Source organism: Camelus bactrianus, chromosome X, assembly GCF_048773025.1.
Source record: "Camelus bactrianus isolate YW-2024 breed Bactrian camel chromosome X, ASM4877302v1, whole genome shotgun sequence".
Lineage (NCBI taxonomy): Eukaryota > Metazoa > Chordata > Mammalia > Artiodactyla > Camelidae > Camelus > Camelus bactrianus.
The window spans coordinates 8,422,432-8,450,021 of NC_133575.1; the positions used below are offsets into that span (position 1 = coordinate 8,422,432).

The following is a 27,590-nucleotide window of genomic DNA, read 5'->3' on the forward strand; positions in this document are numbered from 1 at the left end:
CTCGCGCGGCCACACACCGCGGCGCGCGCTCTAAGGTGGTAGATGTGGCGCAGCCAGGGAGCTCCCGGAGGGCAGCCCCCGGCCGGCCTCCCCGCCGCCAGTGCCCACCCTAGAAGGGCTCTGTCTTGAGCGTCTCCCATCCCCGGACCGGAGAGCGCGCGTCCAGCGCGATGACCCCGTGGGCCCGCGTCACCCGCCTTTCCCAGGAGGACGGGAGAGGCCGCTCTGCGGGCAGACCTTGGCCACCGGGTCCCGGCTCGCAGCCTCCCCGGGGCCAGCGGGGATTCGCGGGGCGCGCTCGATCGGGAGCGCGCGCGCCCGGCCGCTCCGAGGTCCGGCAGAGGCGCGGGGCGGGCAGAGGCGGGGCCGAGGGCGGGACGGCCGCAGCCTCCGCCAGTCCCCGCTCCCTCCCCACCACCCCCGCCGCAGCGCGCCACCTCCCCGCCCCCACCCCCCTCCCCCACCGTGCGCGCTCCGCCCGCCCCGGAGCCTCGCCCTCCGCCACGATGAGCAAATGAGCGCGAGCGAGGGCATGAAATTTAAATTCCACTCAGGGGAGAAAGTGCTGTGCTTCGAGCCTGACCCCACCAAGGCGCGAGTGCTGTACGATGCCAAGGTGCCGCCGCGGAGGGACAGGGAGGAGGCGCGGGCCGGGGACCCCCGGACGGGAGGCGAATGCGGATGCGGGTGCGGACGGTGCCGCGGAGCTGGGGAAGTGGCGGGGCCCGGGCGCTCTCTGCTCGCGGCTCCTCGGCCTGCGCAGCGCCGGGCGGGCGACAGGGGGCGCTCGCGGGGCGCCGCGCTGGGCAGTCGGGGCCGGGGCCCTTCCGTTTCCGCCCGGTGCTCCGTGGGTGGGGTGGGGGCGGGCGCTGCGCAGGCGCTGTCGGAAACCTCGCGGGTGCGGTGTCGCGAGGCTGCGGCCGCGTTGTCGAGACGCTGGGGCCGCGGCGTCGGTCTGCGCACGCGAGGGCACTCGGGACCGCGCGTCCAACAGGCTGCTCGCTCGTGGCCTCTGCGTTCGGGTTAAATCTCTCCTCATACTGCGCAGTCTAGCGCCTCGTGGGCTCCCGTGCGACGCCCTGACCGACCGACCCAGGTCTTACTGCATAGCGTCACAGCGTTGGCCATCAGTGGCGACGTTTTTGCCCTGGGGCCCCAGTCATGTCTAGGCCCGACCCTTCCCGTAGGCCTAGATCCCCACCCGGAGGGCAGAGTCTTCATCTCTCAGGGCCTTGCAGCATTTAGGTTTTCAATCCCATGTCGCGTCCCGTGCCTGTCCGCCTAAGTCTAAGGGGCTCGGGGGAAATCGAGCCACATGTGCAGCTCCTCAGGTCTGGATGGCGAGAGGGAGTGGGCCTCGCAGGCCAGGGGTGGGGGCTGGTCCCTGGCCCCAGGTGTGTCTGGGCGGTGCTGTCCTTTGGGGGACTTTCCAAGCCCTGGTGGCTCTGTTTTACTTTCGGGCTCCGCCCCCGCTGTCCCTGTCTCTTTTTTCTATTTGCTGTGCTTCCTCCCTCCCCTCCTTGAGTCTTCCGAAGGGTGACACGCCCCATCATTTGCCCCAGACGTCCCCCCTGGGGACACCGCTGGGAGGGATGGCGTAATTTGCGAGCCAAACTGGCCCTGGACGCAGCGGAGCCCAGGAGACTACAAGTCCCAGAGGTCTCACGGCTGCAGCTCGCTTGTATGGCCTGGACTCTTTAGTTAGTGACAAATCGGCTGACCAATAGCTTCAGAAGCTGCATCCTTTCTCACACTCAGAGACCAATCAGGGGGTGATTGGAAGGATGTTTCCTATTTTTGAGGCATCCACTCAGGGAAAAAAATGGAATTGAAAGGAAAAATGTTTCAATCCAGCTCTCTGTCTAAAAAAGGAGAGAATGCTTTCTTTTCTTTTAAAAAAAGGTCTATGATCTAATTTTCCTGATCGAGCTTCTGATATTCTGTATGTTCTCTCGTTTGTGGACAATATTTCCTGGTTTCAGGTTGTCGATGTTATTGTTGGGAAAGACGAAAAAGGCAGAAAGATCCCAGAATATCTGATCCATTTTAATGGTTGGAACAGAAGGTGAGTGTACTTGTTAAACCGGACTAAAAATTGATCATGTCTGCACTGAAACATTGCAAACTTCTTTGTTAAGTTTTAGAAACACTCCTAGGAAAGTTTCATTTCCTGTTTTTGCTTTTTTATCAAACCTTGCCTACTCTGAAGAATGATTGCTTCTGAGTCGATTATATTTGGATTCTCTCTGGGTAATTCTGGAAACCCCAGTTTCTTCTGTGTCTGAATGAGTTCCTTCTTCAGTTTATTTGCATCTTTTTTGTGATTTTAAAATATTTAAATAGTTTTCTAAAATGTAAGTAATTCTGAGACACTTCCCTTACTATGAAGTACTGTTAGCATTTGTTTTGTATCAAACTGAAATACTGAATTTTACATACTTGTCCTTTTTTTGTTTGCTTAGCTGGGATAGATGGGCAGCTGAAGATCATGTCCTTCGTGACACCGATGAAAATCGGAGATTACAGCGTAAATTGGCAAGAAAAGCTGTAGCTCGCCTGTAAGAATACAAAAATCACGATATAAATGTTACTCAGTGTGTTTTCTTTTTGTGTTTAGAATTTTTATGACTAAATAAGAGTTAAAAAATCTGATGGCCATGGTTTATTAAATAATTTTACATACTGAAAGGGTGTTAGTGAACAGTTTCTATTGTATTCTAAGTAACTGCTGTGCTTTCAGAGAGGTTGTTGTGTAGCATTCTGAAATGGAGATTAGCACTTATGTTTTAAAGTTTCGTTATTTCTTACGTTATTTTGTCTTATTTTTTACCTCAAGACCCATAGCAGTCAACATCAGCACTTCAGTTGTGTTTATCTGTTTCAGGAGAAGCACAGGAAGAAAGAGGAAGCGCTGCCGGTTGCCTGGTGTAGACTCTGTCTTAAAAAGCCTCCCCGCTGAAGAAAAAGATGAAAATGATGAAAACTGTGAGTGGCTTGACTCATCTTCTCTGGTTAAAAGGAGTTTTACCTTGTTCTTTCATAGCTTAGGATTGGGGGGGGGAGATTCATTGGAATTATAGACAGGGAAACATTTTAAGCTCATTACATATAACATTTGCCCCTTTTGTTTCTGACAATTAAAGTAGCAGTCAGTAAGTTCCTAATCAGACCTCATCAGTTATGCACATGACCACTGCCTTCTCAGCTGGTGTCTTTAAACTAAACCTTCAGAGCTCCATTCTCATGTTTTCTTCTTGGTACCTTGCTTCACTTATGAATGCACTAGGGAACCACAGGATCCTAGGTGACTGAACACTTTCAGATCATTTACTTCTGTGGTTTTTGCATCCATTGAAATTGGTGTTTCTTCAAAATAAATTTCTGTTCTGAAAGGTACAGTATTTGTGTTCAGCATTTAAAATAAATGAAGGACTGCAGTTCTCTACCTGCAGTAAGACACACATGGCACCTTAAAGAATTGTAAATGTAAGGGTTAGGAAAGTATATAATGCTGGTTTGCCTGTTATTTTTTGTTTTGCCTAGCAATAAACAGTTCCTCTGATGACAGTGGTGAAGAAAAGGATGGAGAAATAAGTGAAGAAAGTGATATTGAAGAGAAGACTGAAGTGGTATAAAGTTTTTTTTTTGTAAAAACTCTTTGTCTTTGCTATATATTTTTAGTAGTGAAATTTTCTAGTTGTGAAATGTTTTGTAAAAATACATTTTTTAACCAAACATTATAAAGTTGTACTTCATATTTAAGGGAAAATAACTCTTAAATTGATAGTTACTGTATGAACTGCTCCATGGCTCTTTATACCCATAAAGTGTTTCCACAAATCGTAGTTACTTCTTTCTTTCTACTGAAATTGTGAACTTTATTTTTATAATGGTGGTTAACTTTCAAATGGTGTGTATCAGAGTTTGGCACCTCTCACCTGCCTGCCTACAAAGCTAACGTAGATCCCACTGGTACACTTAAATTGAGAAGAAACAAAATAAGCATTTATAGTGTGGTTAGTGCCCTAAAACAAGTTAACTTTTGCCCTTTAACACACTTTTCATTAGAACACATGGCATCATTACTGGTGTAAGTGTCGAGAATTAACTGTGTTTGTTTCATTGTAGGCTGTTCTATGCTGAGTTTTTTTTCGATATAGACTCTTGACCTGTTTGAGGTAGTTAAAAATGGACTTGTGATATTGCAGAAGGAAGAACCAGAGCTGCACGCAAAAAGGGAAATGGAAGAAAGAACAATAACTATAGAAATCCCTGAAGTTCTGAAGAAGAAGCTTGAGGATGATTGTTACTATATCAACAGAAGGAAACGGGTATACTGCGAGCAAATATAAAACATGGATTTGTAATAGAGCTTTCATTTCACCATATTTTGCAATCACAGACTCAGACAGTTGAGAACCTTGGAGGAATGAAATTCCTATTTTAAGTTATGTGCTGAGTCAGGTTTTCAACTCCTCTGGCAGTAGTATTCTGATAATTAAAGTGTGCACGTTCTTTTCCAGCCCTGGCTGCTCTTTAGAATCTTCTAGGGAGCTTTGCAAAGTCCTGATGCCTGGGCTTCAACCAAGATGTGAAGAGGAAATTCATGTGTGGTGTTGGGGGCACTGACTGTGGATATAGTCTTAGAGGCTCCCCCGGGTGATTCTAATGGATCACTAAGCTGAGAATCACTGCATTTATTTTAAAAATTAATACTGTAATCTGCATGGGATATGATCAGTAGAAGAAAAAAAGAGTTTCAAAGCACATTTATTTTAAAGAAGTGTCTTCAAATAGAATTGGCTTTTTTTTTTAGTTTGGAAAATGATGTATACAAGACCACTGTTTCTTGGACTATATGGTTTATACAATGGGATATATGTATCAGATGTTTATATTTTTGTTAACAGTTAGTGAAACTTCCGTGCCAGACCAACATCATAACGATTTTGGAATCATACGTGAAGCATTTTGCTATCAATGCAGCCTTTTCAGCCAATGAGAGGCCTCGTCACCATCACGCTATGCCACACGCCAACATGAACGTACATTATATCCCAGCAGAAAAGAAGTAAGTGGGGAGGGAAGGTTGGCATCTCATGGTTCTCTTTGGATTTTAGAGAAGTGACTTCCATTTAAAACAGGTAACCCTGTCTCTGTTTCAGTTATGAATTCATTTAATACAGTGCTTAATGATTGACTTAATAACCTGTTTAATTTCAAAATATTATCCCTTTTCCAAAATGTTTAATAACTCTAGATATGTGATGTGGATCCATTGAATATATGCACTGCCTCAACACCAGGACTAGTTTTTTTTCAGTGATGTAATTTAGGGAGAAAACTTTTTTTCTTCCTCTGAGAAGTACTAAAATGGAGGATGAGAATTTTATTGAAGTTTGTTCACAAATAGGTCTTTATCTCAGTCTAAGTAATTGTCCTCATAGCCAGCCTTGTGACATGACCCAGCTGTCGTTGAGTCAGACAAGTAGATTATTGGAGTTAAAATAGGTGTTAGGAGTACCTCAGGTCCACACCCTTCAGCTCCTGGTGATTGGGGCTTGTCCGTCCTCTGCGGCACAGACTACTTGGGCTCCTTCTGTGGCACTGAACATACTCATTTGTGTTCAGTGTGGGTAGGTTAAAATTACTTGCTTACTGCACTTTATATTAGGGATATGTGTTCCCATTTAATTCTTTGCTGTCAGCATCTGCAGACTCTTTATTTTTTATGTGTGTAGGTGTAGTATGTAACATTTAAAATGCTTCCTTGTTAAAAATGTGCAAATTCATTGTTGTTATTTTATTGCATCTCTCATCTCTTTAATCTTTCCAGTGTTGACCTTTGTAAGGAGATGGTGGATGGATTAAGAATAACCTTTGATTACACTCTCCCATTGGTTTTGCTCTATCCATATGAACAAGTTCAGTATAAAAAGGTGACTTCATCCAAATTTTTTCTTCCGATTAAGGAAAGTACCACAAACACTAATAGGTAAGTTGGCTTGCAGTTCAGCCATCAGGTATCAGCAATCAAATAGCTACATCTGTTTTTGAAGATTTCCATTTGATGCTACGCGACCAACATGTTTGGGGAGGGAGTAGATTACTGGTGGCTTCCTTTTTCGCTAGGTAAGCTATCATTCACTTTCTGAATGGTTCTCCTAAGTGAACATTCCAGTATAGAGAAGGTGGATTTGGGGTAGCTATCCCCTTCTTTCCAAAGACTATGGGGTGAAGAGAGCACACACGGCCTGTGAAGAGTAGATGTTGGTTTGAACTTGCCTCCCTCACTTGCTGGCTGTGTGACTTGTGGAGGTGCCTTCTGAGCCTCTTGTTTTGGCCTCTGTACAATGGAAAGAACATTTGCTTCTGTAGGTAGTTATTAAATGACGAAGTGCACGAAGGGCCAGCCACCTTTGGCCTTTGAGTAAAGGTTGGTTTTCTTCTTGTTCTGCTGGGTTACCACTTTCTTCCCTTGGTGACCAAGCATGCTCAAATCTCTATTCTTTGGGGGGAACGAACGTCCCCCAGCCTAAGTCTGTGCCTACATCTGTGTCAGCTACTTCCCTATCTCCCTTATGATTTTCTGCCTGAGAGAGAGAGTGGTCTGTTCTCATGATTTCCGCTCATCCATCTTTTCTTGCCTGTTTACCATCTGCCTTTGTCTCCCACCTCCCTTTGCTCCCCATGGACACCAACAACTCCCCACTTTGCTACGCCATGCATTGACTACCTTTCCCCTCCGCCCCTTTTCCCCCTTTTTTCCCAGGTCCCATCTCCTGGTTCTCTGCCTCATGACCGTGTCTTCTCAGCCAGCCTTTCTTCCCTATTGATTCCACCCCATTTGAGAGGCCTGTGTGACTCACTGGGGACCTATGTTGATGTCCCCATGCCCTATTCCAAACCTCGATATTCCCAGTGTCTGGGAAGGACTGTGTGTTTCCACAAAGCTTGGCGGACATTTGTCACATTTCTAGTCCTACCAGTAGTTACATTGTGATGAGAGAATGTAGAATTCTTAGCCTCTTCCACCAGGGTTTCTCAATCTTGGCTCGGCGGATGTTTTGAACCATGTCATCCTCTGTGGTGGGACTGCCCTGAGCACTGTAGGGTGCTGAACAGCATCCTTGGTCTCTACCCACTAGTTTCTGATAGCACTTTCCCAGATGGGACAGTCAAAACTGTCTCCAGAAGGTGTCAGTGTCCCCTGGCAGGGTGGAATCACTACCAATTGAGAACCACTGATCTAAGACAAGTATAAAAAGGCATCGCAATCTTTGATGGCAGTGTGCCTTGAAGAGTTATTGAGAGGGTTAAAATAATTTAATATGTTTAGTCACTTTAAAATATATATATATGTTTAGTTACTTTTTAAGAAAATATTTGTTTTGGCACATTTGAAAGTGAAAGTTCCTCACCGTCCTGGAGTGGAGGCTGTGTTTATTGTCTGAAGGAGAACTTTGAAGAAACCCTCCAGGTTTTGCAGAGATGCTGCAGGCCGGGGCATGTGTGATGCTTTCCCTTCTCTTCCCTAGGAACCAGGAGGAGCTCTCTCCAAGCCCACCTTTGTTGAATCCATCCACGCCACAGTCCACAGAGAGTCAGCCAACCACAGGTGAACCAGCTACCCCCAAAAGACGCAAAGCCGAGCCGGAAGCCTTGCAGTCTCTGAGGCGGTCCACGCGCCACTCTGCCAATTGCGACAGGCTGTCTGAGAGCAGCGCCTCGCCTCAGCCCAAGCGCCGGCAGCAGGACACGTCCGCCAGCATGCCCAAGCTGTTTCTGCACCTGGAGAAGAGTAGGTCCATTCCCCAGTGCCGGGAGGCTGGGGAGAGCTGACGTTGACTTGGTACTTGGTCTGGGCCAGGCACTGTGGTCCTGTAAGGGGTCCAGCCAGCCGGAGGGGCTGGGGGGAAAACAGGGTGAGCACACGGTCACATCTAGAGTCACATGCTCAACTGTGGCAGTTCGACTCAGGAGTTTGGCACACCTGAGGCTCATGAGGCATTTTCCCTCCCTCGTGAGCAGCCGGGTAAGAGAGGACAGCCCCCACGCCTTCAGCTGTGCACTTGGATCCTTGGCACTGACTGATTCAGAGTTGGCTAGCCATCACTCCCCATTTCCTCTCCCTAGCCCTAGTCTGCCATACTAGGCAACCACTGATTACTTCCTGTCCTTATGGATTTGCCTCTTTGGGGCATGAATTCATATCAGTGGAATCATACGATGTTGTCTTGTCTGGCTTCTTTCACTTAGCATAATGTTCTCAAGGTTCATCGTGTTGTAGCATGTATCAGTACTTGATTCTTTTTTTTTTTTTTGCCAAATAATAGTCCAGCTACTGTTGTTAATAATAGTCTTATTGTTAAAGATGAGTAACTTCTCTGCTTTTTGTAACGGGTCTTCCAGCAGTCTTTGAGTAGTTGTGTAATTTATAAGGGAGTAATTACCATTTTTTCTTTTTGAAGAGACACCTGTACATAGCAGATCATCCTCGCCTGTTCCTCTGACCCCTAGCAAGGAAGGGAGTACCGTGTTTGCTGGCTTTGAAGGCAGAAGAACTAATGAAATAAATGAGGTAAAGAGTTTGTGTCTGCTGTTTATTCCCAGTGAGTCCTTCCTTTTGTGATTTCTTAAGTCCTATTGGAGGAAATCGGGTTTTCTTAGAAGTGTTGTGTTGCTCTTGCTGTGAATATTAACAGAATTGTTTGTGTTATGTATAATGTTGTGTTTATGGTTTCGAGAATGATAAAATGGTTAGGATTCCAGCCCTACACTTAACATTCATCTTTTATTTCAAGTAAGTGCAAGTATTGAAATGCAAATATTTGCACTTTATAGAACAGTTACCAGCACACTTTTTCTGCAAAGGCCAGAGAGTAAATATTTTAAACTTTGCAGGCCACACAGTCGCTGTCAAGACTACCCAACTCCAAAGCAGCCATAGACATTGTATAAATGAATTAGTATGCTTTGTTCCAACAACATTTTATTTATGGACACTGAAATTGAATATCAGATAATTTCTGTATGTTATGAGGTACTATTCAACTTTTGGTGTTCTTCTGACCTTTTAAAAATATAAAACCTATTCTTAACAGTAATACTAATATCCATCCCTTTGAGGGCATGCTGGATGCCAGTGTTGTGCCAAGTTCTCGACCCAAGTTCTTGAGAGTAACTTTACCACCAGAGTTCCATTTTACGAATGGGAAACTTCATTTTAAAACTCTATTTTTAGGGCCAGTTAACTGAGGCAGGCAGTGAGTGTTTGAGGAGTTCGGGTGATGTCTTAGTCCCCTGGGATATTCTGTGACTCTCACCTAGGAGGTGGGATTTCCTTGGGAAGGATGGCTTTACTAGACAGAATGTTTATGGTGGGGGTTGGCAAACTTTTCTTATAAAGGATCAGATTGTAAATATTTTCAGTGTTGTGTACCAGTGTGAAGTTAGTGTGGACAGTTCACAAATGAATAGGTGTGCTGTGTGCCCCCAGAATGCATTCATGCATGCTGGTAATTGAATTTCGTATGATTTTCATATGTCGTGAAAGGTTATTCATTGGATTTTTTAAAGCAGTTAAAAACATAACCATTTTTAGCACAAGATGGGTGGATTTGGCCCAAGTTGACTGGCCCCTGATAGAAAACCCAATTTGGGTTACAATGATGTTAAGGCAAGGTTAGGAAATTCCTAGTACAAGCAGTTCCTAATCTCCCATTTTTCAAACAAGGCCCTGCAGGTGTTAGTATTCAAGGAGAATTTCTTTTAGAATACAGCTGAATATTTAGGCACATCTGAACATTCCCACTCTGGTCACTGGTACCAGGCCACCATCTAGTGGTTATAGGTACAGCTGCAGGATCTAGTGAAAAAGGAGGATTTCTGGTAAACGGTTGAAGTTCGGCAGGCTCTCGGTGATTCATGAGACCTCAGTGCATTCCCGCCTCCGTAAGTGCCTCTGTTGCAGCATGTTATAACTGAGACTTGCATCCTGACCACCGTTTGCTGCCCCACTGCATCAGGGCAGGATCTGGACTCACACATTCCTGGTTAAGATCACAGGTGGTTCTCAGGCACACCTCAGTTGAGAATCCCTCCATTTGAAACCTGTTATTTTCCCCCATAATGCATCTTTGATAAATAGGAGATGAGTTGGTGCATTAAGATGCAGAATTGAGTGCATGAGGTCCACTGGCTTGCTGACTAGCTCAATGACTTGCTTTTGCACACACATGTGCTTCATGCCTCCAGTGGTCGTAAATTCCCCTTTGTTCACTTCAAGTACCACTGTTGAAACAGTTCCTGAGCTTCAGCTTTGTGCACCAGGGGGTTAGGTGCTAAGGATAGTCTAAGGATGCTGAAACTATTCCTGCCCTGAGCCTTCCCCAGCACAGAAGACTAGCGAGCGAGGCAAGGAATGAAGCCGAGACCTTCGGCACAGAGTCATACAGAAACATGGTGGTGCTAGTTAACTTCTACAGTTTTGTGTCATTCAGTGGTCTACATCAGCCTTTCTGGGGTTGTGTTGGCATTCCTCTGCTTTGTCTTATAGAGGATTTCCTTTGGCCCTGCTATTTCCAGATTAAATTTGGCACAGCCCAAAAAGCAAAGCAGCAGCTCAGTAGAATAGTTTTATAATTTGCTGAAGTATTTCTATGGAAGCTCATCAGAGAATTTTGAAATTCAGCTCTTTAACAAAAGCCCCCAATCCACCCACAGTTCTGAAATTCAAGAAGGAAAAGAAATCATTTATCAGGGTTGAAATCTGTATTCACTTAATTCAGTGGGTCAGATTAGTTTCCAAAGTGAATCTCACATAAAAGAAAATTAGAGAATCTTGAAACAATGGTAACATTACTCAAAACATCTTTGGATTGCTTTTTACTGCTTCGTTGTCTAATACAGCAGAATTTCCAATAAAGGAAAAGGGGCAAGATGACCAAGACAGTTAAAGCTAATTCATAGGTAGTAGCTATTGAAAAATTAGAAAATCAGGTATTTTCCTAACCTAATTTTAAGTCTTCTCCCCTCACTTTTATTTATTTTTATAAGCTTGTGGTTATTTTGATATAGGGGCATATTTTTTCCTCTGCATACAATTTGGCGTAATTTTTAGGTGATTCTTTAAAAGCGTCTCCATGTTGCCGAGGAGGGTGGGATAGCTTTAGAACTTCCACTTTGGTTTGTTCCACATTTGGTTAAGCCTTCCTGTTTTCTGGTCCAGCTGTGAAGCAGCTCCTGAGGTGCCAGAGGGAGGGGAAGCTTGAGGGCAGAAATGTGACACTTGATTTGTGATGTCTTTCTGCTGGCCTGAGAATGTCAAAGCATGTATATTTCTGCCAAGATTCCAAATGTACAGACCTGTTGGTAATGAAGTGTTAAGATATAACTACAAAGCACTCAGTTTTGCTTTTCCCAGGTTCTCTCCTGGAAACTGGTACCCGACAGTTACCCCCCAGGTGACCAGCCACCACCACCATCTTACATTTATGGAGCTCAACACTTGCTGCGATTGTTTGGTAAGAAATCCTGGTCCCTGCTTTCTTCCCCCCCACCCCCTTTTTTTTCTGCTTTGATTTTAACACTTGTAGGCTTACGTACATCTTGTGGTAATTTTAGGTTCTAAGAAAAATCATTGAGAGTTGATCTCTTAAAAAAACACTTGAATGAATCTTAAATTTCATAAAAATTGTGTTTGTAATATTTGTACCACTACTCTGTGTTCAGTAAGGGTTTTGGTTTTATTTGGTAATGTTGATGTAAATTTCAGTTTGAATTAAAGACGAAAGGAGACACAGAAGATCCCTGGGTGTGGCCCACTCGTCAGAGCCTGCCGATTTTAAATGGTTTTACTTTTATTTTTCATGCAGTGAAACTTCCAGAAATCCTTGGAAAGATGTCCTTTTCTGAGAAGAATCTGAAGGCTTTACTGAAGCACTTTGATCTCTTTCTGAGGTATTGTTACTTGGTCAAAACTCACCTCTGCCACCTTATGTATGGCTTTTCTGAGCTCTTCAGCAGGCCTGGAAGCTAGCTCTGTGGTATTTTAAATGGTAACAGCATTACCTAAGGTGTGGTTGGTTCTAACAGTAATTGTAACATGGGAGTTCTGGGCTATTCTTTTTTTATAGTTTATCTGGTTTCTAAGTGAAGGGTATTCATTGTACAGAGATAAAATTTTTTGTTAACTTGGATAACCGTGTTGAATAGAAAATTTTCTACAGAAGTGATTGAGATTGATAATAATTTAACTTTACATTTTTTTATTCATGAGTACGCTAAATATTAGACTTCTCTTTGTTGCATATGCATAAACTAACTTAAATATACAGGTATAATTTTAGTGTCTACTTTGGAGTTAAGGTAAATGACCAGTTGACTGTGCTGATAGTTTGTGAATTCAGAGAAAGTTATTGTTTCCTTCAGCTGACAAAGCCAGTCATTTTGTTATGTCATAGGGTCATTTGCCCTGAGGCTCTGCCCTCCCCTCACCTTTGGACCCCGGCCTCATTTTATGCTGTGGCCCAAATCTCCCACCTGGATGTCTACTGACCAGTTCCTCTTGGTGCTCAAGGCTGGTTGTCCCCCTGCCTCACCCAACCTGTCCTATCTACCAGACCTTCTTTCTTCATTCTCTTTGGGGTGGGGGGTACCTTTTCCGTATATTTAGGCCCTAACCTGCAAGAGCTAATCAAGTAGGATTTACCAGAGTGCAGAACACTCCAGCCAGATAAATGGGTCTTTGAGTTTTTGAAAGATACTTAGGTGTGGGTATTTTGGATAAAGTATCTATGAGTGGATTTTGACTTTATAACATTTTATTAGAAACAAGTTTCAAAATTGCTCTCTTCCCCTCTAGCCTCCCCATCAAACAAACCCACAACTGTATTTGGCATAAAAATTGTGTAAGCTGAAATCAAATAATACCAAAATGAGGTAGCTGCAAGTTAGCATAGGAGAGCCTGCTAATTTTGAGATATGCCCAGTACAAAATAGGAATTAGAGTTTTAAGAAGTAACTTAGAAGGGTTTACAATTAAATGTAGTACAGTTGAACAACACAAATTTGAACTGTGCCAACCCACTTATATGCGGATATTTTAAAATAATAAGTACTATAGTACTACATGATCGATGCAGTTGGTTGAATCTCTGAATTTGGAGTAACAGTGGATATGGGGGGCCTACTGTAAGTTACACAAGGATTTTCGACGCCCCTAATCCCCACATTGTTCAAGGGTCAGCTGTAATGGGTTTTGTTTTGTTTTGTTTTATTTTTTATTGAAGTACAGTCAGTTTAAAATGTGTCAATATCTGGGGTACAGTATAATGTTTCAGTCATACATATACATACATGTAATGGGTTTTGAAATTGTAGCCAAAGACATCAACTAGAGAGTCAATGCATCAATAATTGCTGTAAAAAGGGTATAATCAGAGAAGAAAGAGCTCTCAAATGAATTTGGACTCAGTTTTACTGAAGAAGGTATTATATTAGTAGAGGTTTAGCCTTACCTTTTTAGGAATTTATACAGGTGGGGGGAGGCCAGGGAAATAAACACAAAGCTAATGACTTAGCTCAGCAGTTAATGTGGCCTAGGCGAGAATGTTTTAGCCCTTCATGGTGAAGTATTTGATACTTCAGGGGCAAGATAGCATCCCTGTGTTACAGATTCTTGAATGACTTGCTCAATTTTAGCATCTGCCCATCTCAGGCATAACTCAGCCTTATTTATGTGTTTTGATACTGTAAGCTGGAACTGTAGCACCTTTTAGGACACAAAATGCTCTTTACTAATTAAACCATCCAGTTTGGTTTAACGTAGCCCATGTAAGTTCTGTGAATTTCTCAAGTAAAATTTATGGAGTTTATAATTTATTTTTTATAGTTCATTTTTAAAACAGGAAAATGTAGAGATAGTCACTAAGGCCTTTTTGTACAGAAGTGTTTATAATCAAGGCTGCCACCCAATGGAGTTTAGGTTCTATTTCTGTTTGTACACTTGATAGTGAAAGGATTCCAGTGAAGTAGTAATTAAACATAGAAGCTGGCTATGTGCAATGAAAGTAATCGGTATATAGAAATCAAGATTATATTCATTATTTTTTTCTATCTAATACAAAAAAAGTGAAATGTCAGAGTGGTCGGAAGTTAAGATTTTGCTTCCTAGTATTTAGTCTTTACTGTGGTGATCATCAGGGCTATTTTTTTCTTTTTCCAGGTTTTTAGCAGAATACCATGACGACTTCTTCCCAGAGTCTGCCTACGTTGCTGCTTGTGAGGCGCACTACAGCACGAAGAACCCCAGGGCGATTTATTAAGGTTTTGATGGTTGATGGTTCTGGAAGAACAGCTTTTCTATCTAGCTTTGCGTTCTGAGTTCCCAGTAAAGAACTAGGGAGTTGGTGGGCCTTCTTTACAGAGTGGATGCAACACCCTCCCTCGGGGGGCTCAGGCAGAGGCAGACCCGTTTATTTGAGTTGCTTACCTACTGTAGTAATTTCTGTTAAGGATTACTTCTTAGGTGCCTAAACAGGTTCCAACATTTGACCCTTGCCACATGGTACGTGTCATCTGTGATGGCAGGACGAGAGCAGCTGTGTTCACAGTGAAATGTTCCTGACAGTGTGCATAGGTTGGGCTGTTTCAGTAGATGTTGGAGTTATTTGCTAGTGATAACTACATTTTTTAGTTATTTGTTAGCATTAAACAAAACTGTTCTGCAAACTGTTTTCTACTTATGATGAGGCTGAGCAGCTGCCCAACAGATTCTAGTTTTGCTTGGAAACCGCGAAGTAGTCCCAGAATATTTTAGAGGGAATTAATATTGATGGCAAAAGAAAATTTGCAGCTATGCATTTGCTTGTTACAGTTCCTTTTCCTTAAAACCTTATTTTTGATTAATTAAATAAAGCAGTGCCTGAATGTTTGAGATTTTACAGCTATACTTGATTTTGTAATGTTATGATTCCCTTTCTGTAAAATGTTATTTTTGGTGACCTAAATAAATCATTGCCCATCTTGTTGGAAAGAACCAGGAGAGAGAGTTTTCACTCTGGCCTTGTCCTCTTCTCTTTCTTTATTGTAGAAGAACTGTAATGTAACCTCGATTCGTAACTTTTTGCGTTTATTTTGTTTTACCTGTATGCCTTTTTTGTTAAGGCCTTTTGTTTTCCTTTCCTTCTTTGATTTTGCCTCGCTTGTCAGCATGACTAGAGGTGGTTACTGGAAGCTGGTAGCGCCTCCCTGTCTTATTACTGCGCTCCGGGCTGGCTTGCGGCCAGCACGATTATCCTCCTCCATCATTACCGGCTGATGGTCTCTGAAGTCACCCTTCTAATCCTCATCTTAGTCTCTCACAGGCCTACCCCATCCCCTCTTCCCAGGATGTTTTAGAAAGTTCCAACTCTGGTTAAGGGGTCCCAGTACTGTACAAGCCTTGAACATAGCATCTGCCTTTTCTTGTAGCTCAGCTTAGTTGACTTTAACTTCCAAAGATCACTGGACATGAGCGACAAGGGCCACAGGGAGTTTTAATAGATCTGTAAGTAATTCCATCAGAGAGACTTCTGTACATACTGACCAGTGAGAATTAGCACCTCTGAGTCGAGTAGACATTGTCTTAGTGCACCTAGTTGCTATAAGAGTCAGGTTTTGGTTTCTGATCTGGCGTAGCATTTGGGCTCGTGCTAGATTTCCTCTCCATTTGGTTTATGCACTACTTGTTTAAATCTAGTGTACCTGCAGTATGTTCACAATTGTTGAAAAATTTAAAATCAGTAATTATTCATGGCCTGGAAAAGAAAAAATTTTCTCTTAGAAGAATCTACTTGTTAAATATCCCCAATGAAATAATACAGACTCTTCTTTGAACATTTATATAGTTATATACCTTGAGTTTACAATTAATGCATTTTCTAAATAATAAAAAATTATTTTTTCCCCAAAGGCATTTCTTAATCACAACTTCCCTTAAGTTGATCATTTGTAGCTTAGGTTGATTAAAATAACTGTTCAAAATATTATCATTTTATGGTATATTGTCAATTTTTAGATTGTTACTTTCCTAAACCGCCAAACCTTGCCATTAAGTATCACATCATTGTATTAATGTTTTCCTTTTAAGTCATTTAAAGATGTATTGAAAATATTCCAATAACTTGTATAATAGATCCTTGTACTAGGACTTTGAAAAAAAATGTGAGAACAACCAAAAACACTTCTGAGCTGAAGCAGATTATAAAGCATTCCAAAGTATACTGTATACAAAAAAGAAAAATCTATCATTTTACAAAAGTTGACGTCTGTCATTAGATTATGTTAACAACTCTCTGAACATTTGAGCAAATGCTTTTACCCTGTTTTGCCATTATTTTCTTAATGACTCAGTGGCCTCTGCCCTTTAATATTTAGTCAAAGGTATGTTTATCTGAATATTTATTGATGACCACCCAACTGTAGTACCCAAAACTGCTAGGTATTGAAGAATGAGTACGAGTAAGGCTTTGGTGGGGGGATGCAGTTAAGAGAATCTCTACAGCCATAGACCATTGTTATTTTTACTAATCAAGTTCTATATTAAGGAAGTGTGTTACTTTAATTACTTACTAATTTTAAAAAGTATAATGTAACCATAAATAGCAACATTTCCCAAAATTAACCTTCTCATTGCCCAAGAAAGAATGGATAATTCTACTCTTCACTGGCATGTGGATGTCAGTTTAAGTTTTCTCTGGTTATAAAGTCTGGCAAGATGTTGTTAAGGGACTTGATATAGATTGGGAAAAGGAATTTCAAGAACTTAAAATTAAAAGCAGTAACTTGGGGAAATCGTGTGTATACTCCAATGAGATGCACTCAATAAACCAGTTAAATCTTTTTTGTTGTTGTTGTTCTTTTTTTAGCAATGCAATTGGTGACACACTTTTTTCTAGCTTCTGCTTGTCTTGTGCTTGAGCCAGAGTCTTCAAGATGTCCATTTGGGACAAATCCTTAGGTGGTGCATTTTTAAGATGATTGAGTTATGTTGTTTTTACCTGATTTCAGTAAAAAACAGAATGCTTTTCTTTGCCTCTCTCCCCCATGGAATACATGTTCTAAATTCAAAGTGAATTTGTAAATGGCCATTTCTTTGCTTCAACTTTCTCTTTGGTGTAAATAGTGGGACCAGCGAGCACAGTGTAAGTCTCCAGTGAAGGTCTTCAAGGCCTGGGATGATGTGCTTAGCCAGTTCCACTCCTTCTGCACATTGACTGGCGCATGAAATAGCAGGCTGACCCAGATCATCTTACTGAGATTACGTGTTGCCAGTGTTCCTCTTGCATCAAAAGCGTATGTATTACATCTGTCCTCACGTGGCAAGGAATTCAGTTACTATAAATGGGTGAATAGCAAGAGTTCATGTGTTGTTGAACAGTCAAGTTGTGGATTCAAGGGTGTGTATGGTGGGGATTTCTGAGTACACAAGTTTCCAGCAATGATGGATCTGCTTCAGAAAAAGAGGATTAGGGTGTGTTTGCTTGGTGGCTTGCGGTGTAAGCCTCCCTTAATCTCTGTAAGAGACCACTGCCAAAATGTCGACCATTCGCTTAATGTTTGAGGGGATAGAGTTGTGCTTTTGACCTTTTGTGGAGTTGGATTGCCAGGCTGAGACTGGCCTCCAGTCAAGCAGGGAAGGAGCAGGGATACCCCAAGAGTTGGAACATCAGGTTCCTGTGTTTTTCCACTCATCAAAAGGAGTCCAGGAGGAGGCAGACACAAGTCGCCATGTACTGTATGATGCCATTTATGCGAAGCGTCCAGACTAGGCAAATTATAGGAACAGAATGTAGATTAGTGGTCATCAGAGGATGAAGAGAGGAGGGAATTGGAACTGACTGCTAATGAGTCTGAAGGAAAGGGTGATGGAAATCTCTGGAGTTAGTAGTGATCATTGTCTCCCCTCTGTGAATTTACTAAAAAACACTGAATTTGACACTTTTAAAAGGTGAATTTTATGGTATGTGAATTATATCTCAGTTAAAACAGGGAGATCTAGGGATTGGCTATGCCTAAAACTCGAAGAAAAGTATATGATGAAAACTCATTTTTGAGAGCTGAAAGGCTCTCTGATCTAATACTCCAGCATGCCTGCTTTCATGCGTCATTGCCCAAGGCAGGCAAGCTCCTTTCCTCACTCCACTGACTTCACACTTCACCTGAAGGTCAGCAGACCAGGTGCTGTGCCTTCATACAGCTTCCTTCGTAGCTAAATAGGGAGTTGGCAGACCTTCAGACTTCTTTGATTCCCAAATTCTTCTGCATGGCAGGGCATAAGAAATAACTATATCCTGATAGTCTGATGTAAGCCCCCAAAAGATTCATAGAGGGGTTAGTGATAGCAAAAGTCACATGAATTAAGAATAATGTAAACCATAGCCAGTTCATCAAACAGGGCTTCTGGTTTGGAATTTCTTTGCAACATCAATCTTCATCCTTCCAGAAGGTCATGGAAAATCATAGGTAGTAAAGTGCTTGACTGTGTTTTCCTGTTGATTTGTACTTTTCTCACTCAGATTTACGACTTTCATCGGAATGATTTAATAAGTCATCTGCTTTGGCACAAGGTAAATTACACCAGCCTGCAGGTTCTACTTAGTGTTCAGTCTTCACTATTGTAAAGGTGACTTTTTGAGACAATTTCAGGTTGTCGGTCTCTCTTATCCAGGAAATAATTTTGGGTGAGATGATTTGTGAGCTGTATAGAAACAAACCTATTAGAGTCAGAGGATGAAGGCTGTTTAAATGTGTTTGGGCAGTATGTAAAATAAAGTCTGAAAACCAAAACGCTCTATTAGAGGGAAAACCCAGTAAGATTTTCTTTTGATATATGATAGTCCATCTTATCTTTTATATTCTGTAGCACATAAAGCTTAACCAGTCAGAGCATTAAAACCCTTTTTTAATCCACTGCGTTTTGGGGCGGTTTGCTATGCAGCAGTAGCTAACATTGCAATGCGCCTTTGTGGTGTAAAGGTTTTGTACCCTGATCTATGGAACAGCTCAAACTTCATTGCCTTGGCTGAATGCCAAAGTTCTGGCATGTTCAGAAGCCACCAGCTCACCAAGGGAACGTGTATCTGCTCTTGCTCCCATTCAGGTTTCAAGGGAGAAAACGGATAGAGACAGCAACATGTCTTTGGGATCTTGTCGCTAACACGACCTGGGTTTTATTTTGTAAGAAATTTAAAGTTAGCAGAAAACTAGAAAGGAAAATATAAAATATATTTTCACTGTAAAATTAACAACTGTGTTATTTTATATGATTGGTTTCCAGCCACTGTTTTTTAAAAAAAATGAAACATTTTGGATTTGTCTAAAATTCTTTTTATCATTACCTGGATTTCAGTCCCCTGCCCTTCTCCCAGAGGCAATACTACCCTGAGTTTGGTGTAGCATGGAGAAATATTGTACACATGGAACTTCTTGTTCTTTTATTTTTCATCATATTTTAACTTGTAATAGATGCATATTTACATATACATACATATGTATACACACATATAACTACATCAATTTGTGTTTTTACATAGACACATTTAGTTTGTCTTTTAACTGCTGTATAAAAGTCTATCACATGAATATAATACCCTGTATTAATTCCGTTACCATTGTTGGGCCTTCAGATTGCTTCCAAGTCTCCCTTTTACTAACAGTCTTTCAAGGAACAGTACTTGTACATAGTTCCTTGTATTCAAATGCCAGTCTTTCTCTAGGTCATACACCCAGAATTGTTGGATGGTCAGACATGTGCTTTTTCACATTTTCTAGAACGTGTTACCCCATTAGACAGGGACCTGGCTTTACAAGAGTTCCTGGGTGTTAAGTTTCAAGTTGTCTTGCGACAGATTTTTAACACAGGGAGCTAAAGGAAAACTGGATGAAAACTTGAAATCTCTTTGAAACATCCTCCTCATTACCACATCTCACATCGAACCCTCCCCCACAAAAGTGTTTTTATGCGGTATTGGGGATTGTTTTTTGATGGGCTCATAGCAATCAGAAATAAAAAATTAACTTCCCAGTGGTAAAAAGCAGGGTAGGAGGTGATGGTCTGCTACTTTGCTCACTAATTGGTTTCCAGGGCAACTATTAATGACATTATGGAAAGGGGTTGATTGGTCATACAAGGAATATTTCAAATACTGTGTTGAATGGAGCAAACACACCACATTAGATAATTTGAGGAGGTCACAGGTTCATAATGCCAACCAGTTCTTTTGGTTTTCTCATTTGAGAGGTCAAGTTTGAAAACCTGCATTTTACCATACTGAGACATGATGTGGTGAACATACCACGGTACAGTCAAGGTTAGGTCAAACAGTATTCTCTATAAACAGGGGAAAATTACTCTTGCTGCCTAAGGAATAAGTAGCTAAATGTTCTTAGATTTTACACATCTCCTGTCAAAAGTGAATCAGTAGACAAGAAGCCTATCCTCCCAAGAAATGTTCTTCCCAACAAATTGTGTGTAGCCTTTGTCCTTTGGGTTCAGTCCAGACCCACTGATCATGATAGGATGATGTCAGCATCAACCTATTGCTTTCAATGTGTAACCATATCTGAGAGCTGCCTGAGGTTTTTTGATTTATGTCAGGTTACGTTAGCTGCTCAGTTTAAAATTCTTAGAACTGGTGATAAGAGTTGCTGTTTGTAGACTTAATACTGTATCATGCATTTTGTACAGAAAAATGAGAAATAAAACTATTGGAAAACTACATCCTTGTCCTCAAAACTTCCAAGCCAGACCCATCACAAAATCATGATTTAAATGAGTCTGTTAATGAAGTAAACTCCTGCTTGCTCCCAGAAATCACTGTAAAAATAGCCGATGCTAGGTTTTTAGTTCTTTCCTTCACGATTTTTGGAATCAAGGCTCTAGCTTTGAAGATACCCAGCATATTTTGTACCCTTAAGGGAAATTTTATAAAGAGGTTTCAGATGTTGCCAGTTTTTCGGTGATTATCTGGCAGTTCCAAACCCACCGCTCTCTGCTATGCTCTGTTTTGCTGAAAATGGGACTCGGCAAATCCCATTTTTCCTATGCTGCTTTGCTTCCTGTTTCTGCCAGTAGAGGGCACCAAAGAGGGAGGCCTGAGGCAGGGAGGAGGGGCTTCACCCGGGCTGGCGTGCTCTCCCTGTCCCGGAAGCGGTGGCGCTTGCCCTGGCGGCAGCAGCTGGGTGCAGCCCACACCTTCTTTCAGCAGTTCCAGAAGCTGCCTCGTGGGAGGCGTCCCCTTCTTCAGACGCCCCTCTAAACTCCCAGGCCCAGCAGCAGCCGGGTAGCAGCGCTCCCTCCTTCACAGGTATCAACACGTCATACACACTTTTAAAGTTCTTGATACGTTTGCCAAATTGCTTTCCAGACGAATTACTGTGATTTACACTCTCACTGGGAATGTGTGAAAATGCTTCTAGAAAGCCTGCTCCCAGGCAATTGTTGTTAATTTACTCATCATTGACTTCTACCAGTTTTTTACGTTTAACTCGAATTCAGTGGCTCCCAAATGCTAGTGGAATTTGAATGGTTGCCACACAGAGTGCGTGGTACACGTAGCCTAAAATATGTATTATTCTTTCACAGATAAAGTTTTCCAACTCTGACCTAGATTTTCAACTAGATTACAATTGCGCCTGCCTATTTTTTATATTTTCAGAGTTATTTTTCAGTAGCTGTTGTTAACGCCCAATCTTAACACTCATAATTTCTTTAGGAGGCAGTTTCCTCCTTTTTAATTGATTTTATTTGTCAGAGGTGACCATTTTATGTTTTCTTTTTTCCCAAGAAATTTGCTCTTGGATTTATCAATAATGTTGTATTTTTGTTTTCTAACATCTTTTATTTTATGCTTTATTTTCTTCATCCTACTTAGACTTAAAATATCATTTTCTAAAAATGGTAAGGTTATTATTATTGTTATTATTAAACTAACCAATGCTCATTTCTTTTAAAAATCACATGATACTAACATTTTCAGCCCCCCAAATAAAACCAAGTTAAAAACTAAAAAGCACAGACACATAAAAGCACAATTAAAACGAAGGACAAAATCATGGATCATCCCACCACTATAGCAGGTTCCTAGTCATTTTGGAGTTTTTTCCTCCTAGTCTCCTCTTCCAGGCCCTGTGTGTTTCAATGGTTAGTTGAAGTCCTTTTCTTCTTTGAGATTTAAATTAAATTTGCCTGAGTGCCCTTTTCCACACTCCATGGGAAATATAATCCCCTGTTCCAAGTTTTTGTGACCCCAGGAGGACTTTTCTTCTCATGTCTGTATGGTTTCTTCTTCCTCTCCTCAACCGTCTTCTCTTTTTTTCTGGGAGTAGTTACCAACTTTGATTCTTTTTTCGCAAGTTGCCTCTCACCAGCAGACTTAAGCTCAACAGCTATAGTTTAGGTTTCTGTGACGTCTTTCTTTCTCCTGACCTGTTCTCTGTTTAATAAGACAAGTAGAATGGGGGGAAAAGTGCTTTTTGCAAAGATGAGATTCTATACAACAAGGACCTACTGTAGAGCACAGGGAACTAGATTCAATATCTTGTGGTCACCTATAATGAAAAAGAATATGAAAAGGAATATATGTATGCATGTCTATGCGTGACTGACACATGATGTTGTACACCAGAAATTGACACATTGTAAACTGTTTGTACTTCAACGGAAAAAAAAAAAAAAAGATGAGATTCTGAAACCCCTGGCACTGAGACAGTAGATTGGGAAAAAAAAAATCTTTCCAGAATTTAGAGTATGATTATATTTTGTGTCTTACTACTGTTGCCAGATGACTTCACTCTTTCTTAGATGATTCTCCATGTCTTACCTGTAGTTTAGGAGAGACATTTTTCATCCAGCATGCTCACACTGCCATCTGAAGAGAATGCTGTTTCTTGCTTTTAAGATAGAAAAGAAAATGATAGAGCTGGCTTGTTTTAGAACAATTTTTAGATATCTTAAGGAAAGTTTTGAAATACTAGATGCGACCTCACAGCCTTAAGTTGAGTGAGTTCACTTCTGGGTAATGACAAAGTTTGGTGGTTTAAAACGGCAGTACTCCTTCTCATCCCCCGGTCAGTTCTGTAGACTGAGTTGGGCAGTTCCCCGAGGTGTTGGCTGTGGCCCCTCCTGTGGCTGCATTCAGCAGAAATGTCCCACATGGCTTCACTCAAGACTGGCACCGTGGCTGAGGTGCTTGCCATGTCTGCTGACTCGTGGGGCCTCTCCTAGCAGGGGAGATAGAGGTACATGGTGCCAAGAGCAGATCAGAAACCACCAGGCATCTTCCACAATATTCTGCTGTCCAAGCAAGTCACAGGGCCACTCCAGATTCAGAGGGAGAGGAAACAAACTGTGCGTCTTGATGGAGAGAGCAGAAAGCAACACAGTGCGGGGTGGACTCTTTGGCAGCCAGATTTGCAGACTATCTATCAGAACTTAATGTGAATCCCATTTAGTTACATTCAGGAAAGCAACATACTAGATACTGAAAATTTACATATCTGGTATTTATTCTGCCACAGGGACAGTGAGGATAAATAATTAACTGTCTGGTGCATTGGTCAGTAAAGGGCCAGGCAGTAAATAATTTAGACTTTGTCGGCCATACGGTTTCTGCTGCAGCCACCCAATCTCTGCCATTAGACGGTGAAAACAGCCACAGACAATGTGTACCTGAATAGATGTGTGAATGAAAAGTATTGCTGCCGAGTCAGTAAACAGGATGCTGTAGCTGTCAAGCCGTCATATTGTGGCCGCCCTGACGGTGAGCCCTAAGGGAAGTCAGGATGGAAATAGGATGCCTGCCAGCCAGAAGGACAGCCCCTGAGGACACTCAGGATGAGAAGCACAGGATACTGGTCCTAGATAGTTAAGGTACATATCAAAGGGATGCTTTCAGTGAGCCCAGACTCTTGGATCTTCCCATACAGAGAAAAGCACTAAATTCCTAAACTTGAGGCAGCTAGTTTTCTTTAATTAACACTAAGCTTTTTGGGAAGGGTATATATAGCTCAGTGGTAGAACCCATGCTTGGCATGCACAAAGTCCTGGGTTCAATTCCCAGTACCTCCATTAAGAAAAGAAAATTTTAAAAAACCAGTAATCTTTTTGATGCAGGAAAACAGATGTGAGGCGTGAGGAGGGCTGAGTCCCAGGTCTCATTTGAGCCCCTGGTACGACGTGCCCTGCCAAGTGTGGGTCCTGGGCTTCGCACAGGAAAGAATTCAAGTGCGAGCCACCGTTGAGTAAAGGTAGATTTACTTAGAGAGATACACACTGCATAGAGTGTGAGGCAAGAGAAAGGCGAGGAAAGAGGTGTGGGAATTGGGTGCTCAGGTTAAAGTACAAATAGGTACGCACTCCATAGACAGAGAGCGGGCCGTCTCCAAAGGGGAGAGAGAGCGCAAAGGGCCACTAGGCGTGGTGTTGTCACTTTTTATGGTCTCAGTAGCTTCACACGCTTACAGGTGGGACCATTCCAACTGCCCTGGGAAAGGGGCTGAGATTCCCAGGAATTGAGTCACCGCCCATTCTTTGGCCTTTTGCTTTTAGCCTTGGGGCTGTCGTGGCACCTGCGGGCATGTTCTTTGATCACGCTGTTACAATGAGCATATAATGAAGCTCAAGGTCTACTGACTAGAAGTTAAACCTCTTAATCCTCAAGGCCCACTAGGAGGTGAACCTTCCAGCATGTTGGTGTTAAATTGCTGTCATTCCTTGAGTGGCTCTGGCTTGCCCCCTTCCCTCCTGTCTCATTTTGATGTTCTGATTACCAAGTGTTTGTTGCAAAAACTCCTATGTATCCTGGCTCCTCCCCTACCTCTTGGGAGCTGTCCCTTAGGGCTATCTGAGAGGTCGCCTCCCGAGCTTGAAGTCCTCAGAAAGCCCGCCAAATAAAACATAATTCTCAACTTTTAGGTCGTGCATTTCTTTCAGTCAACAGGTAGGACTGGGTTCCAGTACAACTTTCTTGACAAAAAGAAGGTGATGGGCAGGATTTGTCCTGCAGGCTGTATTTTGCTGCCCCTGGTCTAGAGAAATACTGTGGTGCTTTTCTTGTGTTCTAAAGGGATTTTAAATTAGTTACGTAGGAAGGAGATTTCAGATTCTAATAATACCCACATAAACTATCTGAAAGTAACTAGAGTTAATGTAATAGTGAACACGTAGTTAGCTTGTAGTTGTTATTTTTGTACCGTTAATATCACCCCATGCTAATCACATCAAGCATCATTTGTGGAGTCCATTTATTACTTGAGAGCCATGCGTGGCGGCACAACCTTTGTCCTTACTGGATTACCATTGCCTTTTAGATTCTTAAGAATGCCTTAATGTCCTTAGAGAAAGGACATTTGATAATGTGAAATCCTATTTGGTAAGCAGAAGGCAAACAGGGGGATAGTTGCTATTTTAAAAATACACTTGTTAGTTTTATATTCCTATGGCTCCAAATATTTGAGTTCCTCAACTCTTAATAATAAAACCCAAAGGAAATCATGATTTCAAAACCCTCTTGATGCCTTTTTGTCCTGAATTTTTTTGACCTCTGCACTTTTCTGTAAACCCTCAACATCTCATATTTCATTCGTGGTACATTGGTGCTTTATGAGGTCATCGATTGGGTTTTTTTCACATCCACACATGCCCATGTGCAGGTGGGAATTAATGGAGTTTCATCAGTATGCATACCATTTAAATGTCCAAGAGATCCCAGGGAAAGGAATTTCCAGCCTCAGCACCAAAGATACTTGTTTTCATGGATTTTTATGTGTGTGCATTTACATAAATTGCATATACCATTCTTTGCATCTCTAAGATACGGCTTCCATTAAATCCAAAGAGAAGTATTTCCTTTTGAACTTAAAATAAGGACGCTGCTCAATATGCCATCTATGAAAAAGTAAATATTTTAAATGTTTTTCAAACTTGCTGTCAGAGTCATGCCCTTTATAAACTCTGAGATATTCCACTGCTGTTTCATTCTCAGTTAACATCCTTTATTTTCAAACAGAAAAGCTGCCCTCTGGGCTTCGTTTTCTCAGGTATTGACCGTGGGAGGTCATATGATGCTGCCTTTTTCAGTCCTGGCCTCCAGCTTGCCTCCTGGGTCTGGCAGTCAACCCCATCCCCAGGCCGCAGAGGGCGGGGGCTTCCGGCCTGGTTCCAGGCCTCTGCCCCCTGGGAAGGGCAGCTGAGGTTTGGCGAGAAGTGTGTGCCTACTGTGTGCCCAGAGGAGGTTGAGAAAATCCATAACTGCTTGAAGAGTTGCTTTGCCTAAGTGTCTGCTTTATAGGTGTGAAGGGATGCCCCCAGCTTCTCCCACTTAGCCTTGTCTGTATCGCTCATGTTTGATTCAGATGGCGCTGGCCGCCCGCTGGCTTCATGCCGACGACAGGAGAAGTGCTTCAGACTGAAAAGTGAACATCGCTCGAACAGCAGTTGGTGCCTGAGTTGCTGCTCCTCTTCCTCCTCCTGCCACAGAAAGTTCCTTCTCTCAGCTGCTGCGCCCACTGTGAGTCTCTCCCAGAAACTGTCCCAGAAACGAAATAGACAGAATCCATTCCTAACACTTTGTTTGGAAGTGGGTTTAGCCTTCCTTAAGAGGCCCTTCCAAATGGATGCTTCCTTGGTATTATCTTTTTTAAATTGAAGTAGAGTCAGTTTACAATGTTGTGTCAATTTCTGGTGGACAGCATAGTGATTCAGTTATACATACATATATTCCTTTTCAGATTCTTTTTCATTAGAGGCTATTACAGGATATTGAGTATAGTTCCCTGTGCTGTACAGTAGGACCTTGCTGTTTATCTATTATCTTTTCATTTCATGATTTTTCCTTTCAACTCCGAAGCGCTCATCCTGAAGGCGGGCTCCTGCCCCCCAGGTGGATGGGTTCAGGCTTCTAGAACCCAGCACAGAGCCTGGGTCTCTGGGAGGGGCTGTTTTTCTTTTCTGCTTCCTTGAGGAAAATCAATCCACAGCCATGCACAGACCTTATTCTATTTCATCCACCAGCCAGCTGCCTGGCACTTTTTTTAAACATATGAAGTTACCATGCATTGGGTTAGTTTCTCTAAGCTTCCTTTTGAAACCATCTCCTTTGATTCTTGTCCTATTTCCTTTTCAACCATATGTTGAAGTATCTTCTTTAGAGATACTGAAATTGAGACATTAAAAATGCTTGTGAGGCTGACGGCTAATGTTGGTGATTCAAGGCTTGAGGGGGCATCAAGGATCCACTATGAAACAAAATACCCCTTTTCCTATATTTTCTAAAAGGCACAGAGAAGTTTGAAAGTGCCAGTAATGAGTTTTTTGAAGACTTAGAAATGACAGTTATTTCATTTCGATTTCTTAGATTACAGTGTAAATTGCCACCTCATAAGGATGTGGACCTTGGCACGTGGGAAATGAATACTTTACAACATGCCTTTCACTTTTCAGCCTAATTGCCTTCATAGAAACCTCTAGATTCATTCTGTGGACACTTCACAGTATGTATTTTTGAGAAATTACTCTTCCAATAGACTGTTCAATACTTCCAAGCTGA

General features: G+C 42.2%; 1 protein-coding gene and 1 long non-coding RNA gene across 4 annotated transcripts in view; both read left to right on the forward strand.

Moving 5' to 3' along the window:
* Positions 1-454: 454 nt before the first annotated feature.
* Positions 455-15,040, forward strand: MSL3 (MSL complex subunit 3). Of its 2 annotated transcripts, none has more exons than XM_010966210.3 (13): positions 455-616; positions 1,983-2,065; positions 2,463-2,558; positions 2,885-2,985; positions 3,544-3,629; positions 4,209-4,331; positions 4,911-5,071; positions 5,837-5,995; positions 7,539-7,801; positions 8,472-8,581; positions 11,426-11,525; positions 11,877-11,961; positions 14,228-15,040. In XM_010966210.3, the coding sequence occupies exons 1-13, from the start codon at positions 515-517 to the stop codon at positions 14,325-14,327; spliced, it is 1,569 nt and encodes a 522-aa protein (XP_010964512.2). In that variant the 5' UTR covers positions 455-514; the 3' UTR covers positions 14,328-15,040. The 2 variants fall into 2 exon arrangements, with proteins under 2 accessions (XP_010964512.2, XP_045380991.1); XM_045525035.2 differs by lacking the exon at positions 455-616 and adding an exon at positions 661-687.
* Positions 15,041-21,115: 6,075 nt separating this feature from the next.
* LOC123620023 (uncharacterized) overlaps positions 21,116-27,590 on the forward strand; it is an 83,893-nt gene continuing 77,418 nt past the window's right edge. For both annotated transcript variants that reach the window (XR_006728731.2, XR_012504848.1), the window contains exons 1-2: positions 21,116-21,350; positions 26,398-26,552. This is a non-coding gene — a long non-coding RNA (uncharacterized LOC123620023). The remainder of the gene's footprint in view (positions 21,351-26,397; positions 26,553-27,590) is intronic.

Coding starts and splice junctions, on each gene's coding strand:
- MSL3 (XM_010966210.3), top strand. CDS start 515: ATGAGCGCGAGCGAGGGCATGAAATTTAAATTCCACTCAGGGGAGAAA. Junction 2,066..2,462: donor TTTAATGGTTGGAACAGAAG/GTGAGTGTACTT, acceptor TTGTTTGCTTAG/CTGGGATAGATGGGCAGCTG. Junction 3,630..4,208: donor TTGAAGAGAAGACTGAAGTG/GTATAAAGTTTT, acceptor GTGATATTGCAG/AAGGAAGAACCAGAGCTGCA.